The sequence below is a fragment of the Nuphar pumila genome, chromosome 5 (genome assembly GCF_984573655.1).
Source record: "Nuphar pumila chromosome 5, dmNupPumi1.hap1.1, whole genome shotgun sequence".
NCBI lineage: Eukaryota > Viridiplantae > Streptophyta > Magnoliopsida > Nymphaeales > Nymphaeaceae > Nuphar > Nuphar pumila.
In genome coordinates, this window is record NC_143253.1 from 8,261,251 (window position 1) to 8,282,489 (window position 21,239).

The 21,239-nt window shown below is 37.2% G+C and overlaps 1 protein-coding gene across 1 annotated transcript; it reads right to left on the bottom strand.

Annotated features, from left to right (window-relative positions):
* Positions 1-6,793: 6,793 nt before the first annotated feature.
* LOC149836671 (alpha/beta-Hydrolases superfamily protein) lies at positions 6,794-19,224 on the bottom strand. Its single transcript, XM_090005511.1, has 10 exons — positions 18,916-19,224; positions 17,695-17,831; positions 17,407-17,580; positions 15,117-15,353; positions 14,938-15,038; positions 14,789-14,861; positions 13,330-13,398; positions 13,075-13,182; positions 12,601-12,726; positions 6,794-7,118 (listed from the first exon to the last, which is right to left on the bottom strand). The coding sequence occupies exons 1-10, from the start codon at positions 19,193-19,195 to the stop codon at positions 6,924-6,926; spliced, it is 1,500 nt and encodes a 499-aa protein (XP_089861637.1). The 5' UTR covers positions 19,196-19,224; the 3' UTR covers positions 6,794-6,923.
* Positions 19,225-21,239: the final 2,015 nt, after the last annotated feature.

Here is a 21,239-nt window from a genome sequence, read left to right on the forward strand (position 1 = left end):
AGGAAGAGTCTTCTACTGTGCTGTCTCTTGGCACTAGCAAGTACGTCTGAGCTCTCTCTCTCTCTCTTGGATGACAATAGACGGGCTATCTGTATCTCTCTTGCTAGTGTTTCTTGCTACCTCGGCTTGCCTTATGATGCTCAAAATCGTTCAAACCTGTATACAAACAGTAGATGAAGAGATTGAGATGGCGGCTTCTTCCCACCCTCTCTCAAAGCACTGCCCCCTTCACCACGGTATGCCTCAGAGATGTAGACCATCACCACCATTCACAACGACCCCAAATTATGAGAGACCAACACGGGGAAATGCCGAAAAAGATCGATTTCGGATTCAAATACCGTGGAAATCTCACTCCCCATATCGTTAACTCGTGTTTGGAAGGATGCCCATCGGATATCATGGCGTTCGCCCTCTTGTTGTGGTTTGGCCGGCAGCCTGGTTACTTCCACGAGTCGCGAACTTATGAAATCGCTCTTCCGATCGTCAAACGCCTCACTGATCGGTTGGAATCCGTGAATAGTTTGGTTCGAGAATTGGAGAGGATTGGTTGTGTGATAAAAGCTCAAGCTTTTCTTGTTCTGATGAGGGTCTCTTGGCAAGGGGGTATGTATGAACTAGCATTGGAGGCTTTCCAAGAGATGTTCAAGTTTGGCTTCCTCCCCAACACATTTGCGAGGAATGTTGTGATTGATATCTTGTTCAAAATCGGGCGGCCAGATGTTGCATTGTCGATGCTGAACGATACCCAATTCCCGAATTACTTGACGTACGACATCACAATTAAGAATCTATGTAAGTTGGGTGATTTTGTTAATGTTCAGAGGCTTATGAAAGTTATGGTGGACAGTGGGTATTCTCCTAATTTTGAGATATATATGATGGTTGTGAACTGTTTGTGCAAGTCAGGGAGGGTGATGGATTCGTTACCAGTGTTTGGCCATATGATTACTTCAGGTCATGAACTCTCTATAACTTCCTGGAGTGTCTTGATAGATGGATTCTGTAGAATTGGCGGGGTTAATGCCGCCATTCAAATGCTGAGAAATATGGAAAAAAGTGGGTGCTGCCCAAATGTGTTTACATATACATCACTTATCAAAGGATTGTTCGAAGCCGGGATGTTTGATGAAGCGTTGGATGTTTGGCATGATATGAAATCGAAGGGATGCATCCCTGATTTGGTTCTTTACAATGTCCTCATCCATTGTTTCTGTAAGTTGGGCCGAAACAGTGATGCAGTAGCATTATTTCTCGAATTGAGCCAGAGAAATGTGGAACCAGATTCATATACTCTTAGCTCTTTGGTGCCTAATCTAAGTTGTGCTAGGGACTCCATGGTTCTGTTTGAATTATTCAGAAGAGCAGAGATATCACTTGATCTTGTTTGTTATAATTCACTTATGAGTGCTCTTTGTAACACGGGCTATGCATTGAAGGCCTTGGAGTTATACAACTATATGGTGGAAGACGGCATTTTACCAGATAGCTTTAGTTATGCTGCATTACTCAGTGGGCTCTGCAGATCAGGGAGAGTTGATTATGCAATCAATGTCTACCATGGACTTCTTGTTAGCAACTCTAGTATTGATGCCCATGTTCACACTGCCTTGTTCAATGGTCTTGTTAAAGCTGGTAAATTCCATACAGCCGTCAGATTGTTTAGGAAGGCTGTTGTTGAAAATTATTGCCTTGATGAAGTGTCCTACACAGTTGCTTTGCATGGACTTATTAAAACTGGTAGAATCGATGAGGCCAGCAGTTTGTTCATGCAGATGGTGGAAGTTGGTTTAGTTCCTAATACTTGTACATATAATGTCATGTTACATGGTTTCTGCAAGGCTAGAGATATTGCTGCTGTTAAAAACTTTCTAAAAGAAATGTGCGCTTCTGGGGTTCAGCTGGATTCCATCACCTTCAATATACTTATTCGTTTCTTGTACAAATCTCACCGCATGCATTCAGCTTTTCATCTATTTGTTGAAATGTGTGGCTATGGAGTCAAGCCTACCAAGGCCACTTATGCAATTCTCATTGATGGGCTATGCAAAGTTGGATGGTTGGAAGATGCTTGTTTTCTCATGATCAAGTATCTGGAGGACAGAAAATGTGTTGAAGGAACTGTTTCTAATGCAACTGACGTTCTTCCGCTCAAATCAGACACATTGAAATCGATTTGTGGATTTAAGGAGATGTCAAACTTCGAGCATTCATCAAACTTTGCAGAAGTATGCGAAAACTAGTTGGCTTCTCTCAGGAGTTTGTGCTATGCACTGTATTTATTCCCAACTAAGCTTTATTTGGGCCTGTACAAGCTATATCAGTGGAGCACCCGCATCATATGTTGTATAACCCATAAGAATCCATGCTGAAGTAAAACTGTATGCATTTTTTAAGCAAATTAAAACTTAAAGATGCAAGTATTTCTGGTGCATTTGTTGTTTTAATGAACTTCAGAGCTATACATGCACCATTTGTTGGTTGCCTTTGGTTGTTCAGTTGGACACAAAGTAGTGGCTCACTTGATCTAGGAGAAACAACAATGTAAAAATGGATTTTTCAGTTGTATATATAATACCAAAAGTTGACTCGTCACTTTCTTCATTAGACTGAAATTTTTTGTGGTACTCTAAACTGTACAGATTCTGCTATAAATATATTTGCCTGTTCAAAGCATGCACACTGCTTACAAATGAAAGGTTTCTTTCATGTGTTGTTCTGTGTTATGTGCCTTGATTTGGTTATTATGATAAGTGTATATAATTATGGCTCTCCTAACAATCTTTTGATCATCCAATGGTATGTTTGATAGTTCCAACCAGGGGCAGAGCTATGAATCTAAATTAGGGTGGGCACAACTGCACAAGTAGGGGTGTCAATAAGTCGGGTTTGACCCGAACCTAACCCTTGCCAAACTTTATAGAGTCAGAGTTTGGTGACAAAGGTCTGATTAGAATCTGAGTTGAATCTTAAGAATCTGATTAGTATATAGAGCTAGGTATAGTTTATGAAATTTCAAGATTTTGTGTTGAGCCTAGCCGAGCCTGAGCTCATGAAAAGTCTGAGCTAAATGAGACATACACAAGCAAGCTCATTTACGAAAAATATATTTTCTAAGTTCAAAACAATAAAATTTAGACCCGAAACCTACAAAGCCAAGCTCAAACTAGCTCATTTACAAAATAAAACTTATAAGCAATAGGATTGGGAATCTAAACTTATTGCTTGCTTGCCAAATACTTTAACCATCTTCATTATATAATATAAAATATATTTATTATTAATAAATGAGTCTATATGAGCTGAGCCAAGACAAACATTGGTTATTCATGCTCGAGCCTATTTCACGAGTTCGAACAAGCACTTTATGAATCAAACATGAGCTCATCAATGTGCAGCTCCTCTCTTTTCCCAAGCCCTACTTCTCAGACTCCCAACCCTACCTGTTTCTTGCTTCTGTGATTTACCTAATTTGGCCTTGACGCTCATATGCTTCCCACATGGTAGTGAGCAAATACAAGAGGTGCAGGAAGTAGCTAGTTTAATGATAATTTAAAGATTTTTGTTAGCAAAATCTTTCCACTTTTTTAAATAAAAAATTGAAGTAAATAAAAATAATATTTCTTGAAAAAAATTATAAAAAATAAGTGATAATATCTCAAAACTATATATTTAATTAATCTATTGTGACATATTTTTTTCAACATTAATATTTAATTTAAAACATTTACATGAAAATAACATGATATTTGGTGGTTATACTATAGTTTGCACTCGTAGAAGTCCTAACATAAGTTCAATGATTTGGGACATTTGAAGTGGTGGTGTTTTTTTCTTTGAAACCTACGCTCTTTGCTGGTCTTTATAATTTTAGACTTTTAGTCAAGGTTTTTTTACTTTTTTTTCAAATTGTGATTCTAAGTTATTCTAAAGGGAACCCTTTTTTTTGTACAGCTAGCCATTCTAGCTTGAACACTTATTGCTGTTGAAGCCAGCAAAACTATTTGGGAAACCTTTTACCATTCCGTCTCCATTGAAAAATATTATGAGGAAATATTTGGTTTGCTTTTTCCTAATATGTGTCACTTTGCTGTAAAGATGAGGAAACAAATGATCAGTTGTTTTTTCTTTCATAATAATTTTTTCTCTCAATTAAAAAAAAAAGTCACTTGTTTTTCAAGTCTCACTAAGGTACAGTTTTGGGCTCTTCCAGCACGAGGAGGTGGGCACACTTTTGGGCCAGGGTGAACACTGACCACCCATGCCTAAACCTCCATGTTGGGGTTTTTCAGGTCAGGGTGGGCACATGCCCACCCTAGCCCCACCCTGCCTCCGGCCCTGGTTCCAGTGCATATTTATGTGGTTGTATCTCATGAATTGTAGCAGTTTAAGATACACGGCCTGTCTTTTTGCTTCTTTTTCCTTTTCTCTTGTGGTGCTCAACATAACTCGACCTTTTACACGTATCTCTTTTACACGGCCCGGTCCTTTTGTTATTTCTTTGTGCCCATGTTTTTCTTGTTACCACATTTTGTTTTCTGACAACTATTTCCAATAATGGTTTCCAGTTGATGACTTGCTGGAGAAAAACTCGAGTAATTCTACTGGGGTTGTGGCTTCAAATTTCATGTTTCGATTTAGGGGTATGGTAGTCATAAAGAGTCCTAAGTTTTTACCGACGGGGGCTCCTCTTGTCTGGTAGGAGCAGCTAGTGCACGCCACCTAGTGTTGGACTTTGCAGGTTTAAACCCCAATAGTATAGTTGTATAACTGGTAGGGGTCTGCCTAACCCAGTTTGCCTTTAAAAAAAGAGTCCCAAGTTTTTTTGTATAGGACTTTCATTTTGCTGTTGTTTTATGCAAGGGAAGGATTATGGGGCATTTGTGATTTTTTGGAACTTAAAGATACTTGGATTCCTGTGTTCATGTACATTATGGAAAATGAAAATTATCAACTTGGATTGTGGTTACTGGTTGATAGGGTGGCAAAATCTGACACGACCTGCCAACCCGCTTCTTAGCCGGGTTCGGGTTTGGCTTAAACGGGTTTGTGTCGTAAACGGGTCGACCCGCCTAACCCGTTTATTAAACGGGTCGGGTTCGTGTTAGGGGTATGCCAACCCGCCAACCCGTTTAATAAACGGGTTAGGCGGATGGGTCAACCTGTTTACACGAACCCGCAACCCGTTTATATATATATATATATATATATATATATATATATATATATATATATATATATATATATATATATATATATATATATATAAACTATTACGTCCAGGCTATCCAGCATCATTCAAAAAGAGGAGAAAAAAAAGGAAAATGGTATTACACGTATTTCTTAGTACTTTTCTGGCACGCAGATAATTACCACCGTAAACACCAGTTTTGGGACGTCAAGTGTTGAAGAATGAAACAAGCCTCACAAAAGGGTCTCCTTCAACCCGTCAGCAATGGTAAGGCATTCCAACTGCAACACACTGTGTTCTTTCATGGTGGCGAGCCATTGGATCCCCGTCTGTAATCCTCCAACATAGGGTCATGATCAGCAACACAAATCAAATATGGAGTTGGAGGACACCTGCTTGCCTGGGAAAAGCAGTTCCCACCAGTGTCGACCAAGAAACTCTGGCAAGATTCAAGAACATTAAATCATGAGGAGTCTCCCCATGCAACTTCCTCATTGGCTTAAAGGAAAGGCGTCTCCCTGGCCCAAGGTGAATTATTGCAAGCTAGCGTGGAGACCAAAATATGCTCTGGGCACTCCAAGAGATGCCCCTCTGAAGGGTGTTTCATCTTCTGCCAGTGTGTCCTACATTACCTTCCCAAAGAACGTCTCCCCACTTGTCGTCTCACAGAATGCCACTGTGGCTTGGTCAAAAAAAATTCCCCTAAATGTGCCTCCTGAAAAGTCATCTCTACTTATCCTACCAAAAGATGTCTCTCCTCCCGACGTCTATCATGCCAACCACTAAAAGCTTAAAAAAGAAAAAAAGAACAGAGCTCCAAATGGCATCTCTGACAAGGATACAATTACTCCCACTATTCGATTACAACCTTCACAAAAGTCATGTCAGAGGTTATCGTTGTAATCTTGTAGTGTTGACTCGACCCATTTATTAAACGAGTTAATCGGGTCGTGCCAGGTTACCCGTTTAATAAATGGGTCGTGTTCATGTTTGCCACATCCGACTCGTTTAATAAACGGGTCGGGTTCGTGTTGAGGTATTCTGACCCGCCAACCCGACCCGATTGCCACCCCTACTGGTTGATGGTGGAAACGAGTTTGTGGCCACTTAGTTTGATAGTATATCTAGTATCTTCGGGCAAAATTTTTTTTTTTAGAGTGATTTATGAAAAATGATTGTACTATCCTTGTAAAATGGTGTGTTCTTCAAAATGCCCTACAATTTGCCAAAATCCAAATCCTCCTCATGTCTAAAATCTCTTATTTTTTACTTTTTAAAAATATTTTTGTCCTTTGACCACCACAAATCATTTTTGCGAATGTCACTCACAATGTTTGAACTTTCTTTAACTAAACACTACTTATACACATGCAAACAAATCATTTTTGCAAATGTCTCCCAGGGTTGTCATTGATTGTCCTCTATCAAAGGATTTGTTGCTTTAACATTGAAGAAGGACCCAAAGAAGAGAACAAGAAGTTCACACATAGAAGTTGCAGTGTTGCCGATAGCTTGACAGTCAGTGTGTGCATGCATGCATGCACATGCATGTGTGTGTGTGTGTGAGAGAGAGAGAGAGAGAGGGAAAAAACAGAGTTGGTAAAACAATAAACAATAAGATTAAATCACCAAACTAATTATCTACTACATTACCAAACTAGTTATCCTTTTATCAGTTTAATGCATCTCAACAACTCAAAAAAGAAGATTTGAGCATTGGCAATTTGTATTCTTAGAACAAGGGTCTCCTTCCTTTCAGCATGCCTATCAAGTGATCGAATACTTGGCTGCCTCCGTCACGCAGACCAGAGTGCATATACTCATTAGTTATCCACAATCTGATGCCTGCAATTTGAGCAGCAGTATCCATGGCCAGTTTAAAGTTAACGTACATGTCTTCATAATAAACAGCAGCAGCAACTGGTACCTGCAAAACATAATATTAATCAGCATATGAACAAGTTTTCCATGTCTGTTTTCTTTTCTGAAGCAGATGAGTTGCTAATTTTACTCACAGGGAGTTTTGTAACGAAGTAAGCAGAAATACAAATATCGAGTGTAGAACACTTACAAATTTAATAATGGACAAGAAACAAAGACAGTAAAGAAGCACTTTAAGTGCACACACAAATCTTCAAAGCGATAATGCCAAAAAGGCTAAAAACATAAATATTATTGAGAATGAGAAAAAGAGAATTACTTACAAATGAAAGAGGGACACCCCTATATATATATACAAGAAAATGAGAGGGAGCCGTTGGGGAGCTCCCAAACGACTCCAATGGCGGAGTCTCCAAGGCTTCTAAAAAAGAAAGAATAAAAAAAATTAAAAAAATGAAAAGAAAAATAAGTTGCTTCTAAAATAACTTATTATACAAGTAAAAAGACCAAAATACCCCTATCAAATAATATATATATAACACTCTTCCTCAAACTTTACGAGAAAAGAACCAAAAGTTGGATAAGAAAAAAAAGAGAACGAGGAGTAGGAAGAGCTTTGGTGAAGAAGTCAGTCAACTAATACTCCGAGGTGACATATGACAAAGTGATAGTTCCTTTTAAATATTCATCACGAACACAATGACAATCAATCTCAATATGTTTGGTGCGCTCATGAAAAGTAAATTGCATTTTTGTTGTCACAACACATCTTCGATGGAATTGAAATGCTGATACTCATATCACTGAGAAAACTTTTAAGCCACGCAATCTCCATTGATGTAGTAGTTATAGCACGATATTTAGCTTCGTTTGAGGATAGAGATACATTTTGTTGTTTCTTGCACTTTTAAAAAATTAACGAATCTCCTAAAAAAATACAAAAACCAGTAGTTGAGATTCTATCATTGTATAAGCATCAGTATAAGCAGTTAAATCAAAAGATGAGAAAGAGAATAAGAAAAACCATTTTGAAATAGTGTTTTTAATATATCACATAATCCTCATTACTGTTGTCATGTGCACAGTGGTAGGGGCATGCTGAAACTGACTTACCGCATGAGCAATATCAGGTCGGGTGATGAAGAGATAAGAGATCCAATTAATTGATAATATGGAGTAGGATCTTCAAGTAGAACACCATCTTCGAGTCTTAATTTTGCATTTATAACTTCTAGAGTCTCTACCTTCTTTTCATCTAAGATCCCCGCCTTAACACAAATATCAACAACTAATTTCATTTGATAGAGAATGTATCCTTTAGGTGAGTAGGTCACTTCAATACCTAAAAAGTATCTCAAGAATCCCAAGTCAGACATATCGAAAGGTTTTTTTTAATTATTTTAATTTCATTCACTCTTTCTTTGTCGTTTCCTATGATAATCATATCATCAACATATAGAAAGAGAACTATAACAAGAGATAAATCCCAAATTAATCAACACATCACTGAATTTGTCATACCAAGCCTTAAGAGCTTATTTAAGACCATACAATGCTTTTTTTAATTTTAAAACTTTTTTATTTAAATTCACTACAGAAGGGGGTTTCATGTAAACTTCTTCACCAAGATCGTCATTCAAAAAATATTTTAAATATTTAATTGATAAATAAACTATTTTTTAATAGATACAATGGCAATGAGAGCTCAAACACTGGTCATTCGAGCAACTGGTGCAAAGGTTTCATCATAAACTATTCTATATTCTTGAGCATACCCTTTAGTAACTAACCTTACTTTATATCTTTTATCACTTTTGATTTTTACTTTAAACACCCATCTACATCTTATAGGTTTCTTACCTAGGGGAGGATTAACTATTTCTCATGTATTGACTTTCTTAAAAGCATTAACTTCAAACACAATAGCTTCATTCCAATAAGGATATTGTTTGGCATCATTATAATGAGATGGTTCATAATAAGAGTGAAAGGTTATTAAGCATGCTCTAAAATTTAGAGAAAATGAGTCATATGATACAAATCTACTTCGTGCATTAGAAATATGATTTGATTTTCTAGGTTGGGACTCTTCTAAAGATATGTTATGAGAGAATTTGTCAAGAGCACACGGATGATTACCTTCTCCCCGTCTAGTATACACATGTATATTACTTGATATATGTTCATTCAAATTCTCATGTAAATTATTATCCTTATCATCAAGATAATGTTTATTATTAGAACCATTGTCAAAAGACTCAAAAACCTCAATAGGGTTAGACTCAACATTTTTTTGTAATAAATCAAATAGAAATGAATAATCAATGTTTTCTCTTGATTCTTTACCCTCAATCCCATTTTCATTTTCAAGAAAAGTAACATCCTTTGAAATATAAAGTTTGTTATTTATTGGGTCAAAACATCAGTATCCTTTTTTATTTTCTTCATAGCCTAAGAAAACAAACTCAATGGCTTTTGGAGAAAGTTAATCATTTTTATGAGTAAGAACATAACACCTACAACCAAAGATTTTTAGTCTTTTAAAATTCGAAGTCATTTTAAAAAGTTTTTCAAATGAAAAAAACATTGTTTAATGAAATTGAAGTTCTATTAATTAAGTTGAAGTTAGAACGACTTTGGCCCAATTTTTTTTTTAAATATTCTTGAAAATTAAAAGAGTCCTAGTGGTTTCTGTTATATGTCTATGTTTTCTTTCCGCTAAGTCATTTTGTTGCGGAGTTTTAGGACAAAACCTTTGATAACAAATTCCATTTTGTTTTAAGTAATTTTGAAAATCATTAGACATATATTCTCCTCCCGAATTCGATCTTTGAATAGAAAGATTGCTTAAAAAATGATTCTTAATCATTATATGAAATTCTTTAAAGAAAGAGAACATATTGAATTTATGATTTAGAAAATAAATCCATGTGTACCTAGTAAAATCATCAACAAAAATCTCATAATATGAGAAATCTCCTTTTGATATGATAGGTGAGTGACCCCATACATCCGAATGAACTAATTCAAAAGGCCGCGTAAACACAAAAAGTTGTCTGGGGAAAGAGAATTGCTTTCATTTTTTCAGAAATACAATCTTTACAAGTTGTCTTCTTCATTACATATATTTCCCAAAAAAGAGAAAAGAGACATCTTTGAAAAGCTAGGGTGACTAAGTCTCTTATGCCAAACATCAATACTTGTGGAAGAGATAAAAAATCCATAAAATAAAGATCGCTTCTCTCATGGCATTTCCTAATCAACTTCCTTGACTGGAGATCCTGCACGGTGCAATCTTGAGGTGAGAAATAAATTTTGCAATCATGATCGAAAATTTGAGAGACAAAAAATAGATTTAAATTTATTTTTGAAACCACCCTTATTTTTTAAACAAAAATTTTTAGAATGTTTTAAATCAAGTGTTTCAATACTTTCTATTTTCAAAGAAGTTTCATCAGTCGTTGAAACATAAGATGAGAAAGGATTATCATAAACTTTAGAATGAACATTAAGGTGTCATATGAAAGAGGCACCAGAGTAAAAAATCCGCATACCTGGAGGAGATGAAGACGATGCAATGGTGGCACTCGAAGTTGAAGATAAATTGAGAAGTTGTTGAAGTGCCTTCGATATTTGATTAAGTGTATCTTTAATATCTTCATTTTTGTTTGCTTCTTCTTTCTTCGTCGCGTTTTCACTAATAGAATCAACTTTACCCTTAAGCTTAAGACATACCGGTCTAATATGTCCTGGTTCATTACAATAAAGGCAAGTGGCACCCTTCTTATAACCACTATTATAGTTGGGTCTATTTCCATAATTATTAGTTTAGTTTTTTACATTGAAACTCAGCCTAGTAACGGCCAAAATATCATTATTCTTTTGAGTCATGTCAAGACGGGTTTCTTCTTGACATACTTCGGCAAGAGCATCTTCAATAGGCATAGTCTTGCTCCTATGAAGAAGAAATATTCTTATTTGTTCAAATTTCGGTCTTAGACCATGAAGGAATTGAAAAAAGTGTTCTTTTTCAACTTGCTCTCTTCTCATTTCAATGTCTTCGAGAGCCACCCATTTAAGCTCAAGAAGAGCTAATTCATCCCAAATAGAGGACAAAGTACAAAAATAATCATGAACACACATGTTCCCTTGCTTAGTGGATTTAATTTTATCTTGACAAAACTATTGTCTAGCAAGATCCTTTTAAGTATACATACCCTTAAGGAAGAACCAAACTTCATTGGCTCTTCTAAATTTAGCAATGTTGGCACAAATCCTTATGTCAACATTATTCATAAACCATGCCAAAATATTAGCGTGGTTACTTTCTCAATCTTCCACATTTACTTGATGATCATGAATGACTTTAAGACGATCCTTCCCAATGAGAGATTTTTCAACACCTTCGATTTTGGTGAGTTTCAATGATGGTTCAAGAGAGGTTCCCATCACAAAGCCCCAAAGATTATTTCCTCTTAAGGTGATTCTCCATAGCCGATGCCCACATTAAGTAATTTGATCCATTGAGCTTGAAGGAGAGCTTTACCCTTGATTCATGCTCCATGACAATAAGAAAAGATTGAGACAAAGAGAGTGATAGTACATTTGTCACAATCTTTAAATACCACAAGAAATATTTTCAAAATCGAGAGAACCCAAATGGCTATGATACCATGTAATGAAGTAAGCGAAAATACAAATATCAAGTGTAGAATATTTAAAAGTGCAATAATAGACAAGAAACAAAGAGAGTAAACAAGCACTTTTAAGTGCACACACATAAATCCACAAAGGGATAATGCCAAAAGACTAAAAACATAAATATTACTACTTAGGGACACCCCTATATGTATATATATATATATATATATATATATATATATATATATATATATATATACAAGAAAAGGAGAGGGAGCCATTGAGAGCTCCCCACACTTGGAGTCGTTGAGGAGCTCCCAACTGTCATATTTATGACCATTGGGGGTCTCAACGACTCCAATGGTAGGGTCCCCAAGGCTTCTCAAAAAGAAAGAATAAAAAAGGATTAAAAAAAAATTTAAAAGAAAAATAAGTTGTTTCTGAAACAACTTATTGTACAAGTAAAAAGACCAAAATACCCTTATCAGGCAATACATCAAAATTATATATATATATATAACATTTTACACCCACTTTCATAAGAAAGTGGGCCTCTTTCGCATGGGGAGTGAAACAAACCCCCCTGCCAAGGCCCTGCAGTTTCATATGAAACTCACAATTTCTGTGAAAGCCACATCGCAGGGGAAGCATTTTCCTGAATGTGTTACGTGGGATTTCTTGCTTCCCATGCCAGCTTGTGTAACAAATGCCACCATAAAGTCTCCCAAATTCTATTCAGTTATCATCTCAGATTTAGTAAGAGCTGTCAGGATCACCAAAATCCTAAGTTACGTAGAATCTTCAATCTATCAATACAAGAATCTCGTATATTATACCCAAGAACGGGGGGGGGGGGGGGGGGGGGGGGTGGAGGTGGCAGCAAAAACCTGATTATTTTTCAACGTGTTAATGTCATAGAGCGAAGGCCAATCTTCCTTCTCGGCCAGCAAATGAGCAGCTTCCTTTAGAGGACGTAAGGCATGAATTTCATCAAACATCCATGGAAATACCATCTGAAAAAAAAGAGGGGAAAAGATCGGAAGGCTGGTTAGCAAGCATGAGGCAACAAGAGTATTAGGTGATATTATACATATTCCATCAAGTTTCTAGAAATATCAACAGCGTTCAGTCATGGTATTATTGTGAAGACAGTTTCCTAATTGGTTAGGTCTATATTGCAAATCCTTTTCTTTTCTATGTTCAAAGGCTTTGTTTAAAACATATAAAACAGTCATAAAACAGGTAGGATGTTGGAAGGGGTAATGTGTTTTCAAAGTAAAGCATCATTGACACCTCAAAAAAATATATCAAAGAAAATATGTTTAACATATATAATCAGATTATAAACGATTTAAACATACCTCTCCGGTGAAAAATACAGGCCGACTTTCTTTTGCTGATCTAAGTGCATTGAATCTGCTCTCCAATTCATCCCTCACCCTTTGAGCAGACCATCGTGATGAAGCTCCCTAAAATTGGAAGTGATTGTTTCTAGTTATTGGGCATTCACTAAAACAGAGACAACATTGAGCTATTTCCATATAAATCATCTCTCAGAAGAGGGAATATCATTATTTTTATAAATGTAGCCAATGAAGAGAGATGGTGAATCTTACTTGGCAGTATACAGTCTCATGCAGTATAGCATAAAGTGGATTCGTATCAAAACTCATCCAATCCTCAAACTGTTGAAAGAAGCCACGTTCACAACTTCACACAATTAGTAAACTCAGACTGTCAGATAGAGAATTATGTCAGATTGCAAACAGCTATACTAAAAAATGAGAGGAAAAAGACAAGAAAACTGAATATTCCCCAGGCAAGGTCCAGCACAACCATGTCTTTGATTCCAGGGGTGGTTTCCTCGTTCCATATGGGAAAAAAAAAGAGAGGAAAAAGATTTCCCTCCAAATAGAAATGAAAGCATTTATCATAAGATAAAACTAGGGATGTCAACAGATCAGATTTTATCCGAATCCAACTCCATTTAGTCAGATTCAGTAAAACAAAACCATACCTGATTATAACTGAATTCAGATATATTGTTTTGATTTTTGCTACCGAATCAGACAGATATTCGAATTTGAAAGGTATCTGAATACCATTATATATAAAAAGGTATTCAGTAAAAGCTTCTCTCCATGCCAATCCAAATCCATCTAGCCAATATCCAACTAGTCAGATCTGGTATTGGCCACATCCAACCCAAATCCGAACTCTTTACATCCCTAAATAAAACCTAGAAAACAATTAACTATTATCGTACATTAGCTACACTTCCAGAACATGTGCTGCAAAGGAATTTACTTTCATAGACGTGTTTAAACACAGAAAATCTAAGCAATTTTATCATTTTAACTGAACCAGATATTCTGACTCAGATCTGGCCAATGAAGCAGATTGTGATGACCTAAAAAGAAAATAGAAGCTCCCGCCTTGTTCTGAGCAGTCTATCTGATCCTGCGGGTCTTTTATTGTTCAAGACAGATGGGTTTAAGAAAGATATTCAAGAGTAGAATAACACTAACAAGGTGTCTTGAAATTAATAGGGGAAGTTTAATGAACTTTAAACAAATTCATATCATTCCACAAGACCAGCCTCCAGCTGTATATTCAAATTGCTTGTAAAAATTTTATAACGGATTTTTCTGTGCATTCTAGAATAAACTATTTATAGCAGTTTTGGATCTACATCACAAGGATACTCCAATTTGCTCCCATGTCATATCCCTATATAGTATTTTTTTCAATAAATGGTTAATGGAAAGTTACAAAACGCAGTGTGCCCCATGTCCTTTTAGCAGTGTCCATGTGACAGTTTTGGATATGTTCTTTTTTCATATTTAACTATAAAATTCAGGTTTATTTACAGGCTTAAGTAGTTTCACCAACCTCACTCAGAATGATCAAGCAGCTAGTTGTGGTTGCACGGTGCTAGTCAGTAATCAGGTGCACTATGTAATTTTCATGGGACCATTTTTTATGCACACCAAGTTTCAATAACTAAACAATAAGACACATTCATCAACAGAGAAAATGAAGTTGAGGGTAGCAGTTGCATTGTCAATTTCTTACAGCCTTCAGGAAGAAGTAACTAATATGCCTTGGAGGACCTTTCACTAGAGCCGGATCCCACACCCTCTCAAACCTGTAAGAAATTTGGATCAATCTAAAACCAGTAATTTTTCTTCCTGACCACAGAAGGTAAATCACTTATATCTCACATGTAATGCAAGCGTTCAAAACCAGCACTAGAGCCTAGTGCTGAAAGGCCAAGACTTTGCAATCCCCGAGCAGTTAATATGCCCCCAGATGGAAGAGGCACCTGTCCCGAGAAAACAGGCATTTCTTAAAACTTCTGGTTAGCCCTAAAAGAGTATTAAGCAAAAGGAGGAATACTCACTCCACCACCTTCAGATTCTTCCAAGTAAATAACTACTTCACGGATAGTGTCAATGTCTTCAGGAAATCTCTGGTAATATTTCTCATTTTGACGAATAACCTGTTCAAAGCATGCTCTATAGACAATGTCTGCAGTGCAGCCCCCACCAATTGGAGGAATCCCACCAGTCAAAAGGACAGATTTCAGGCCTTCTGGAGCAAAACTCAGATATGTAACAGCACAGAAGCCACCATAACTCTATCAATGCTCGTTATCAAAGAAAAAGGTATAAGTTTCAGTTCAAGGTTGCACCAGCCGATTAGTAAAGCATAAGATACTCGTACACAGCACTCAATCAACAGAAATCATTGATAAAATCAAGTTTCACAACAGCATGAACATTTTGGAGGACTTTCTTGGCACAGTTTTTAATTGCATCAGTGTGCATGCATGCACATGTGAGATTACCTACAAATTTGTCGCTCTAGTATTGGGATCTCTGAACCAGTGTGACAGGGAAAGCATCCCCCTAGCATTTTTATAGATATTAGTTTAAGTTTATAGGTGAAAAACCTCATAGATATTAGTTGTGATGTATAGAGTTGTTAGGTTCTGTGGATATAATGAACTTGTAATTTTCATTTACTAAATGGCATTATTTTGATGTTACTATTGAGTGGCATATTGTAATTACCTTTGTAAGTTCAAGTATTATTAATGCTAATTAAGGTTAACATATTCATGGAAAACTTGTGTGCAACTCCTCATGCAAGAGGTAGGGGGCTAAGTGCTTCTAACTCATGCTCCTCTCTTTTTGCTTCCTTATGGTATCAATCACACCAAGAAATGGTATGATATGTTTAATGTCCTTTTTCTTGTTAAAAAGGATGACAACACAAAACACCCACAGCAAACGCTACCTATTTAATAACTTGAAAACTTGCAGAGCTGTCAATGAGTAAGATGTAACCAAATTCTCACCAAATAGGAGCTAGGCCTGGACAACCAATGTGGATAAATAGGCTTATTAGGTTCAATAAGTAGGGACCCAGTTCCAACAGTGCCCAACATAGATTCCAACTTATGACACTAAAGATTTAAAGGGAGAAAGGGATACACTAAATAAGTCATACCTGGCGGCCCAAACCTGGATCCGATTATCACAGACCCAGTAGGACCCAGACCTGGAAGTGTTCCCTCATGGTCAGAGTGTGCCTTGAAACTAGGGGTGGCAATTTCTGACACGACCCGCCAACCCGCCTCTTAGGCGGGTTCGGGTTGGGCTTAAGCCAACCCGTTTAATAAACGGGTCGACCCGCGTAACCCGTTTATTAAACAGGTCGGGTTCGGGGTATGCCAACCCGCCAACCCGGCTGACCCGTTTAATAAACGGGTTAGACGGGTGGGTCAACCCGACCCGTCAACCCGTCTGCCCGACCCGCCAACCCGACCCGTCAACCCGACCCGCCAACCCGCCTACCTGCCAACCCGATCCGTCAACCCGCGAACCTGAAAACCCGTTTACCCGACCCAGCCCATTTATTAAATGGGTTGGCGGGTCATGTCGGGTTACCCGTTTATTAAACGGGTCGGGTTCGTGTTTGCCACAGCCGACCCGTTAATTAAACGGGTCGGGTTCGGGTTGAGGTATGCTGACACACCAACCCGCCAACCCGACCCACCAACCCGCCAACCCGACCCGATTGCCACCCCTACTTGAAACCCCTGGATCCAACCAGTCAATACCTCTAGAGGGATAGCAGATTCGTGCCCTTCTTAAATGTTATTACAAGAAACCCTTCTGCTGACTATCACAAATTTGAAGATGGCTTCCTAGGAAGACAAAAAAGGGTGCCAATTTCTGCACCAATTGTTTAGTATTTTAATAGTCTGAAGACTCTGAACACCAAATCCTTGGTCAAGCCACAAAAATACACAGCCAACATATATCTTGTTCAGCTATTCAAGGCACATCTATGGCAGAAAACCTCTGAGCACTAACTATCCTCTTCACCATATTTTGATAACGAAGACATTAGTTTAACTTATATCTAACCAATTAGCCCATCTCAGAATTTGTATTTGTTGTTAGCTGCATAAGAACTGAATAATGTGACACAGAACAATAACATGTTAAATGTGCATCCATAACTACATTATAGTGAAAGGTCGGTAATGCCAAAAATACACTTTTTTTTCATCAAGGAAACAACCGATGACAGAAGATCATCTGCAAACATATAAATAAGCAACAAACATGTTTTGCCCAGCATGGAAATGAAAAAAGTATGAGATAGCAGAGGCTTCACACCTGGCCCAATACTGTCCAAGGTTCAGCATTTGGCACAAGATGCAAACGAACATATTCAGCATCCTTAACTATATTGTCTGCTCGAAAATGCTTTAAGTAGTCGGCTTGTTTGGATGCAGATTTTATTTGAGACAGAGAAGTTACTGTCAGTGGAGTCGATAAGCCTGTTCCTCGCTGTTAGAGAAGTATAAGCACATTAACTTTACAGAAGAAATAAAAAAGAAAAAACACTTAAAGCCCAAAACTCATTCTCAGAATAATGCATGAGATAAGATTATGGCATCGTGCCTGATCAAGCAATATAACACGATATTCTTCACAAGCTTTCTTCAGCCAACCGCTAGCTTCATTTGGTCGTGGGCATTCAAATCCTGGTCCACCTTGCAGATATAATAGATGTGGCAGTGGTTGCTCTTCCTTACCAACTTCAAGAACCATTCTCAATTAGATGGAACTTCTACCAAATTGAAATATGGATATAGAAACAGGCAAATAATTAAAAACTCGAACGACTGTCTTACAAATGAAACTTGAATTGTTGAATACTATGTGCACATACTCACATGCTCACGCATGCACGCACACACGCACATACACAGATGTATATTTATAGCAGTGATTATGAAATGTGCATCCTACTAACTCAAGTAATTTGGGATGTTATAAACCAATGGAAAATATGAATTTTTTTCATGTTTCAAGTCAAACTAAGAGCAAAACACTAAAACTCAAACAAAACTCACGTCAACTTGCGAAGTCCTTTTGAAACTTCTCCCAAGAAGTTCGGAAATATCTATAAGACTTATTCAATCCTCATTGACAAAAATCCATAACTTTCTACCGTTTCAATTTGGTGGGAATAATATGGGAGCTAGATCTCCAATTTCAGCAGCTAAAAAACACAAATGCAGAGGTGCCTTTGTAAGGCATGTTTTAAGTATTAACTAATGAGGTTACCCGTAAGCACTGTGAAGTTGTAATGGCCGAGAACACGTGATGATGCATTTCATTCCCTTTCGATACTTTGGTTAGTTACTGAGCCAGAGAATAAGTCAGATTTCATCCTTTTGGAGTTCCCAACTCACTCAATTAAAAAGAATAAAATGATTCTCAGATAATTTGACCAATTCACCAATTCTCTGGCATTTCAGGCGTTCCATTCGTCATATTCGCGCTTAATTATCGAGGGAACACAACTATAGTCACGATGGTCGACGATTTATGCACTCTCATAGAGAATAACGAAATGAGTACCCACTAAAATTAACAATTTATGCACATGCATAGAGAATGCCAAAATGGGTACCCGCTAAAATCAACAATTTATGCACAATCGTAGAGAATGACGAAATGGGTACGCGCTAAAATCAACAATCTAACGAATTCCATGCGAATTACAGCCGAATATGGATAAAAAACGATCAAACCAATGAATTCAGAACACTAGAATTTCAGCTCAAATCTCCCAAAACAAAAAGGCACCAACATGAGCGGTGAGGAGATGGGTACCTGCAACGACCTCACGGGCGAAGATGGAGATCTTGGGGGAGCTCTCGGAAGAGGAGTAGTAGTCGAGAGGGACGGAGAACCAGTGGTCGCGGAGCCGAAGATCCGGCACAGAGTACCATCTTCCTTGACTGTGCTCGGCCTTCTCGCTCATACTCGCAACGTTTCTGCGACCAATTGAAGGGATGGCGAAAGAAGGAGGCCGTCTCAGGAGGTATAGCGAGGAAAAAGAAGGGGAGAAAGAATGGAGACGGAAGGCCACGCCCAAAACCAGGACGCCCATGCTGCTGCTCAGACTAATACAAATACGACGAACGCACGTTTGTCGAACGGGGAAAAAAGAAAAATTCCATTTAGAGACCTCACTTTTGCCTCATATTCCCACAAAGTGACAAAGATATTCATATCCATATTTTTTGCGCATAAACTTATATACTTTTTTTTTTTATGAAAGGCAAGCTGCCGGGATTCAAACCTGGGCTTTCAGCTTGGCACAGGACCCCGCTTACCACATGGGATACCACCTGAATGGTTCGGCCTGCCGATACTTACTATCACTGTTCTGTCAGCTTTAAACTATAACGGCTTACCCTTCGACCTAGAAAGTCGCCAAGCTTTGGCTTACGCAGGGGTGATACACATGAGATTTGAACCTACACTGCTCGTCAAACGGTCTAAGCCCCATCTCACTACGCACGCGGCTATGCCAAGCCCTTTAGGTCTTATCCTCTAATTTCTAAAACAGGCCTCATGTTTCAGATTTTCAGGTATTTTGTCTGTTTGCTTGAAAACTGCCAAAATTTGCTTCTTTTTTATTAGTATTATTACCGATAAGATGTAGATAGCACTAGCTTTTGGACACAAAACCCAGATTGATTGAGAATTAGAAAATACGACATACCTGGCCAATTGATTTTTCTCTTAACAATTTTTGCCTTTTTGTCGCCTAACTAGGCACCTTAGTCACAACCACTTTTCTAAGTTCTTGATTCAAAAATTCTGATGTATTAATAAAAAAATCAAGTGACATGTGAAAAAATCAGTCACTATAATTTCATCTAAGGCATCTAATTTTTTAAGTAACAAAAAATAAAACTGTCAAGAAAAAGTAAATTGGATAGCTATATCATATTTTCTAGTATTGTGCCAAAAGTTGCCATTGACATCATTGTCTGCTGTTATTATTGTTATTTCAAATTAAATTATAAATCAAATTACAGAAATAACGTTCATAATCAAATGTTCAAAATATTTACTTTTTTTTTTGGATGATGAATGATTTGTTGCAATTCCAAAAGGGAGTGAAGGAAACAAACAAAAAAATTGGATGTGAACATGAAATCCCCATTTTGAGGAAAACTGTAGCTCATGTCAGAAATTCAGAAAAGTGAGATTCGTTTTCTGACATTAATGGGAAAAAGTTGGCCCTAATTGAAAATTTGATTTAAATTACAGGGAAAAACTAGAATATGTAAACCAGCAAAATATGTAAACTGATATCAATTAAGATTTTTATAGTTTTTTTGCAAATCTAACATTGCAAATGCATTGGGCATGGTCCATTTGCTTTGGATCTAATCGGATCATGCAATATGATTTTTTATGTTTTAATATTTACACAAATTTTGAGTCGCTGATTTTCAAACCATAAGAAATCCTTCTTATACATCATAATCCGAAGATCCAAGAGTCTATTTCTATAAAACCAAGCAACTATATCACATTCATACGGTAAAATTTTAGAAAAAATAAAAAAGCCTATAAAAATCTCGGTTCATACTATTTTACATATTTCCCTGCTTTACATTAGGTTGGGCAGTTTGAAGCCAATTTAGCCTGTTTAGCCCTGTTCTTGAAAATATCATTGTTTCATATTAGATTTGTCATTCATGCAATTAAATCATGCCTTTCCAAAATATCACGATATTAGCTCATTTTCTATTTTTGTGTACACATCTAAATAATTATTTTTCATTGTGGTGTTTATGTTTCTTAAATATTTTATATGTTGTATATCTTTTAGGCATTTTAACTATTAAATTTAAATGTGATCATGAGATTTTCTCCTGCCAAGTTTTGAGACATGGCTTTGAGCCATATCCATGTCCACACCAATACGAATATGAATATAGATTGGGTTATATACCATATAGACCTGAATCAATCCCATATCAAAGTCTATCTAGATTCACCCGCATCAAACCATAATTCAGCCTTTATTATTTGTAATTTAAGATTATTCATGAAAATATGGGGTGAGGCCTTGGCTGCTAGACGGGCAGGCAAGGTTCTATTCCCATGGGCATCGACCCTATACGCAAGCCCAC

Coding starts and splice junctions, on each gene's coding strand:
- LOC149836671 (XM_090005511.1), bottom strand. CDS start 19,195: ATGGGCGTCCTGGTTTTGGGCGTGGCCTTCCGTCTCCATTCTTTCTCC. Junction 17,832..18,915: donor CGCCCGTGAGGTCGTTGCAG/GTACCCATCTCC, acceptor TGGTTCTTGAAG/TTGGTAAGGAAGAGCAACCA. Junction 14,862..14,937: donor TTTGAACGCTTGCATTACAT/GTGAGATATAAG, acceptor AATTTCTTACAG/GTTTGAGAGGGTGTGGGATC.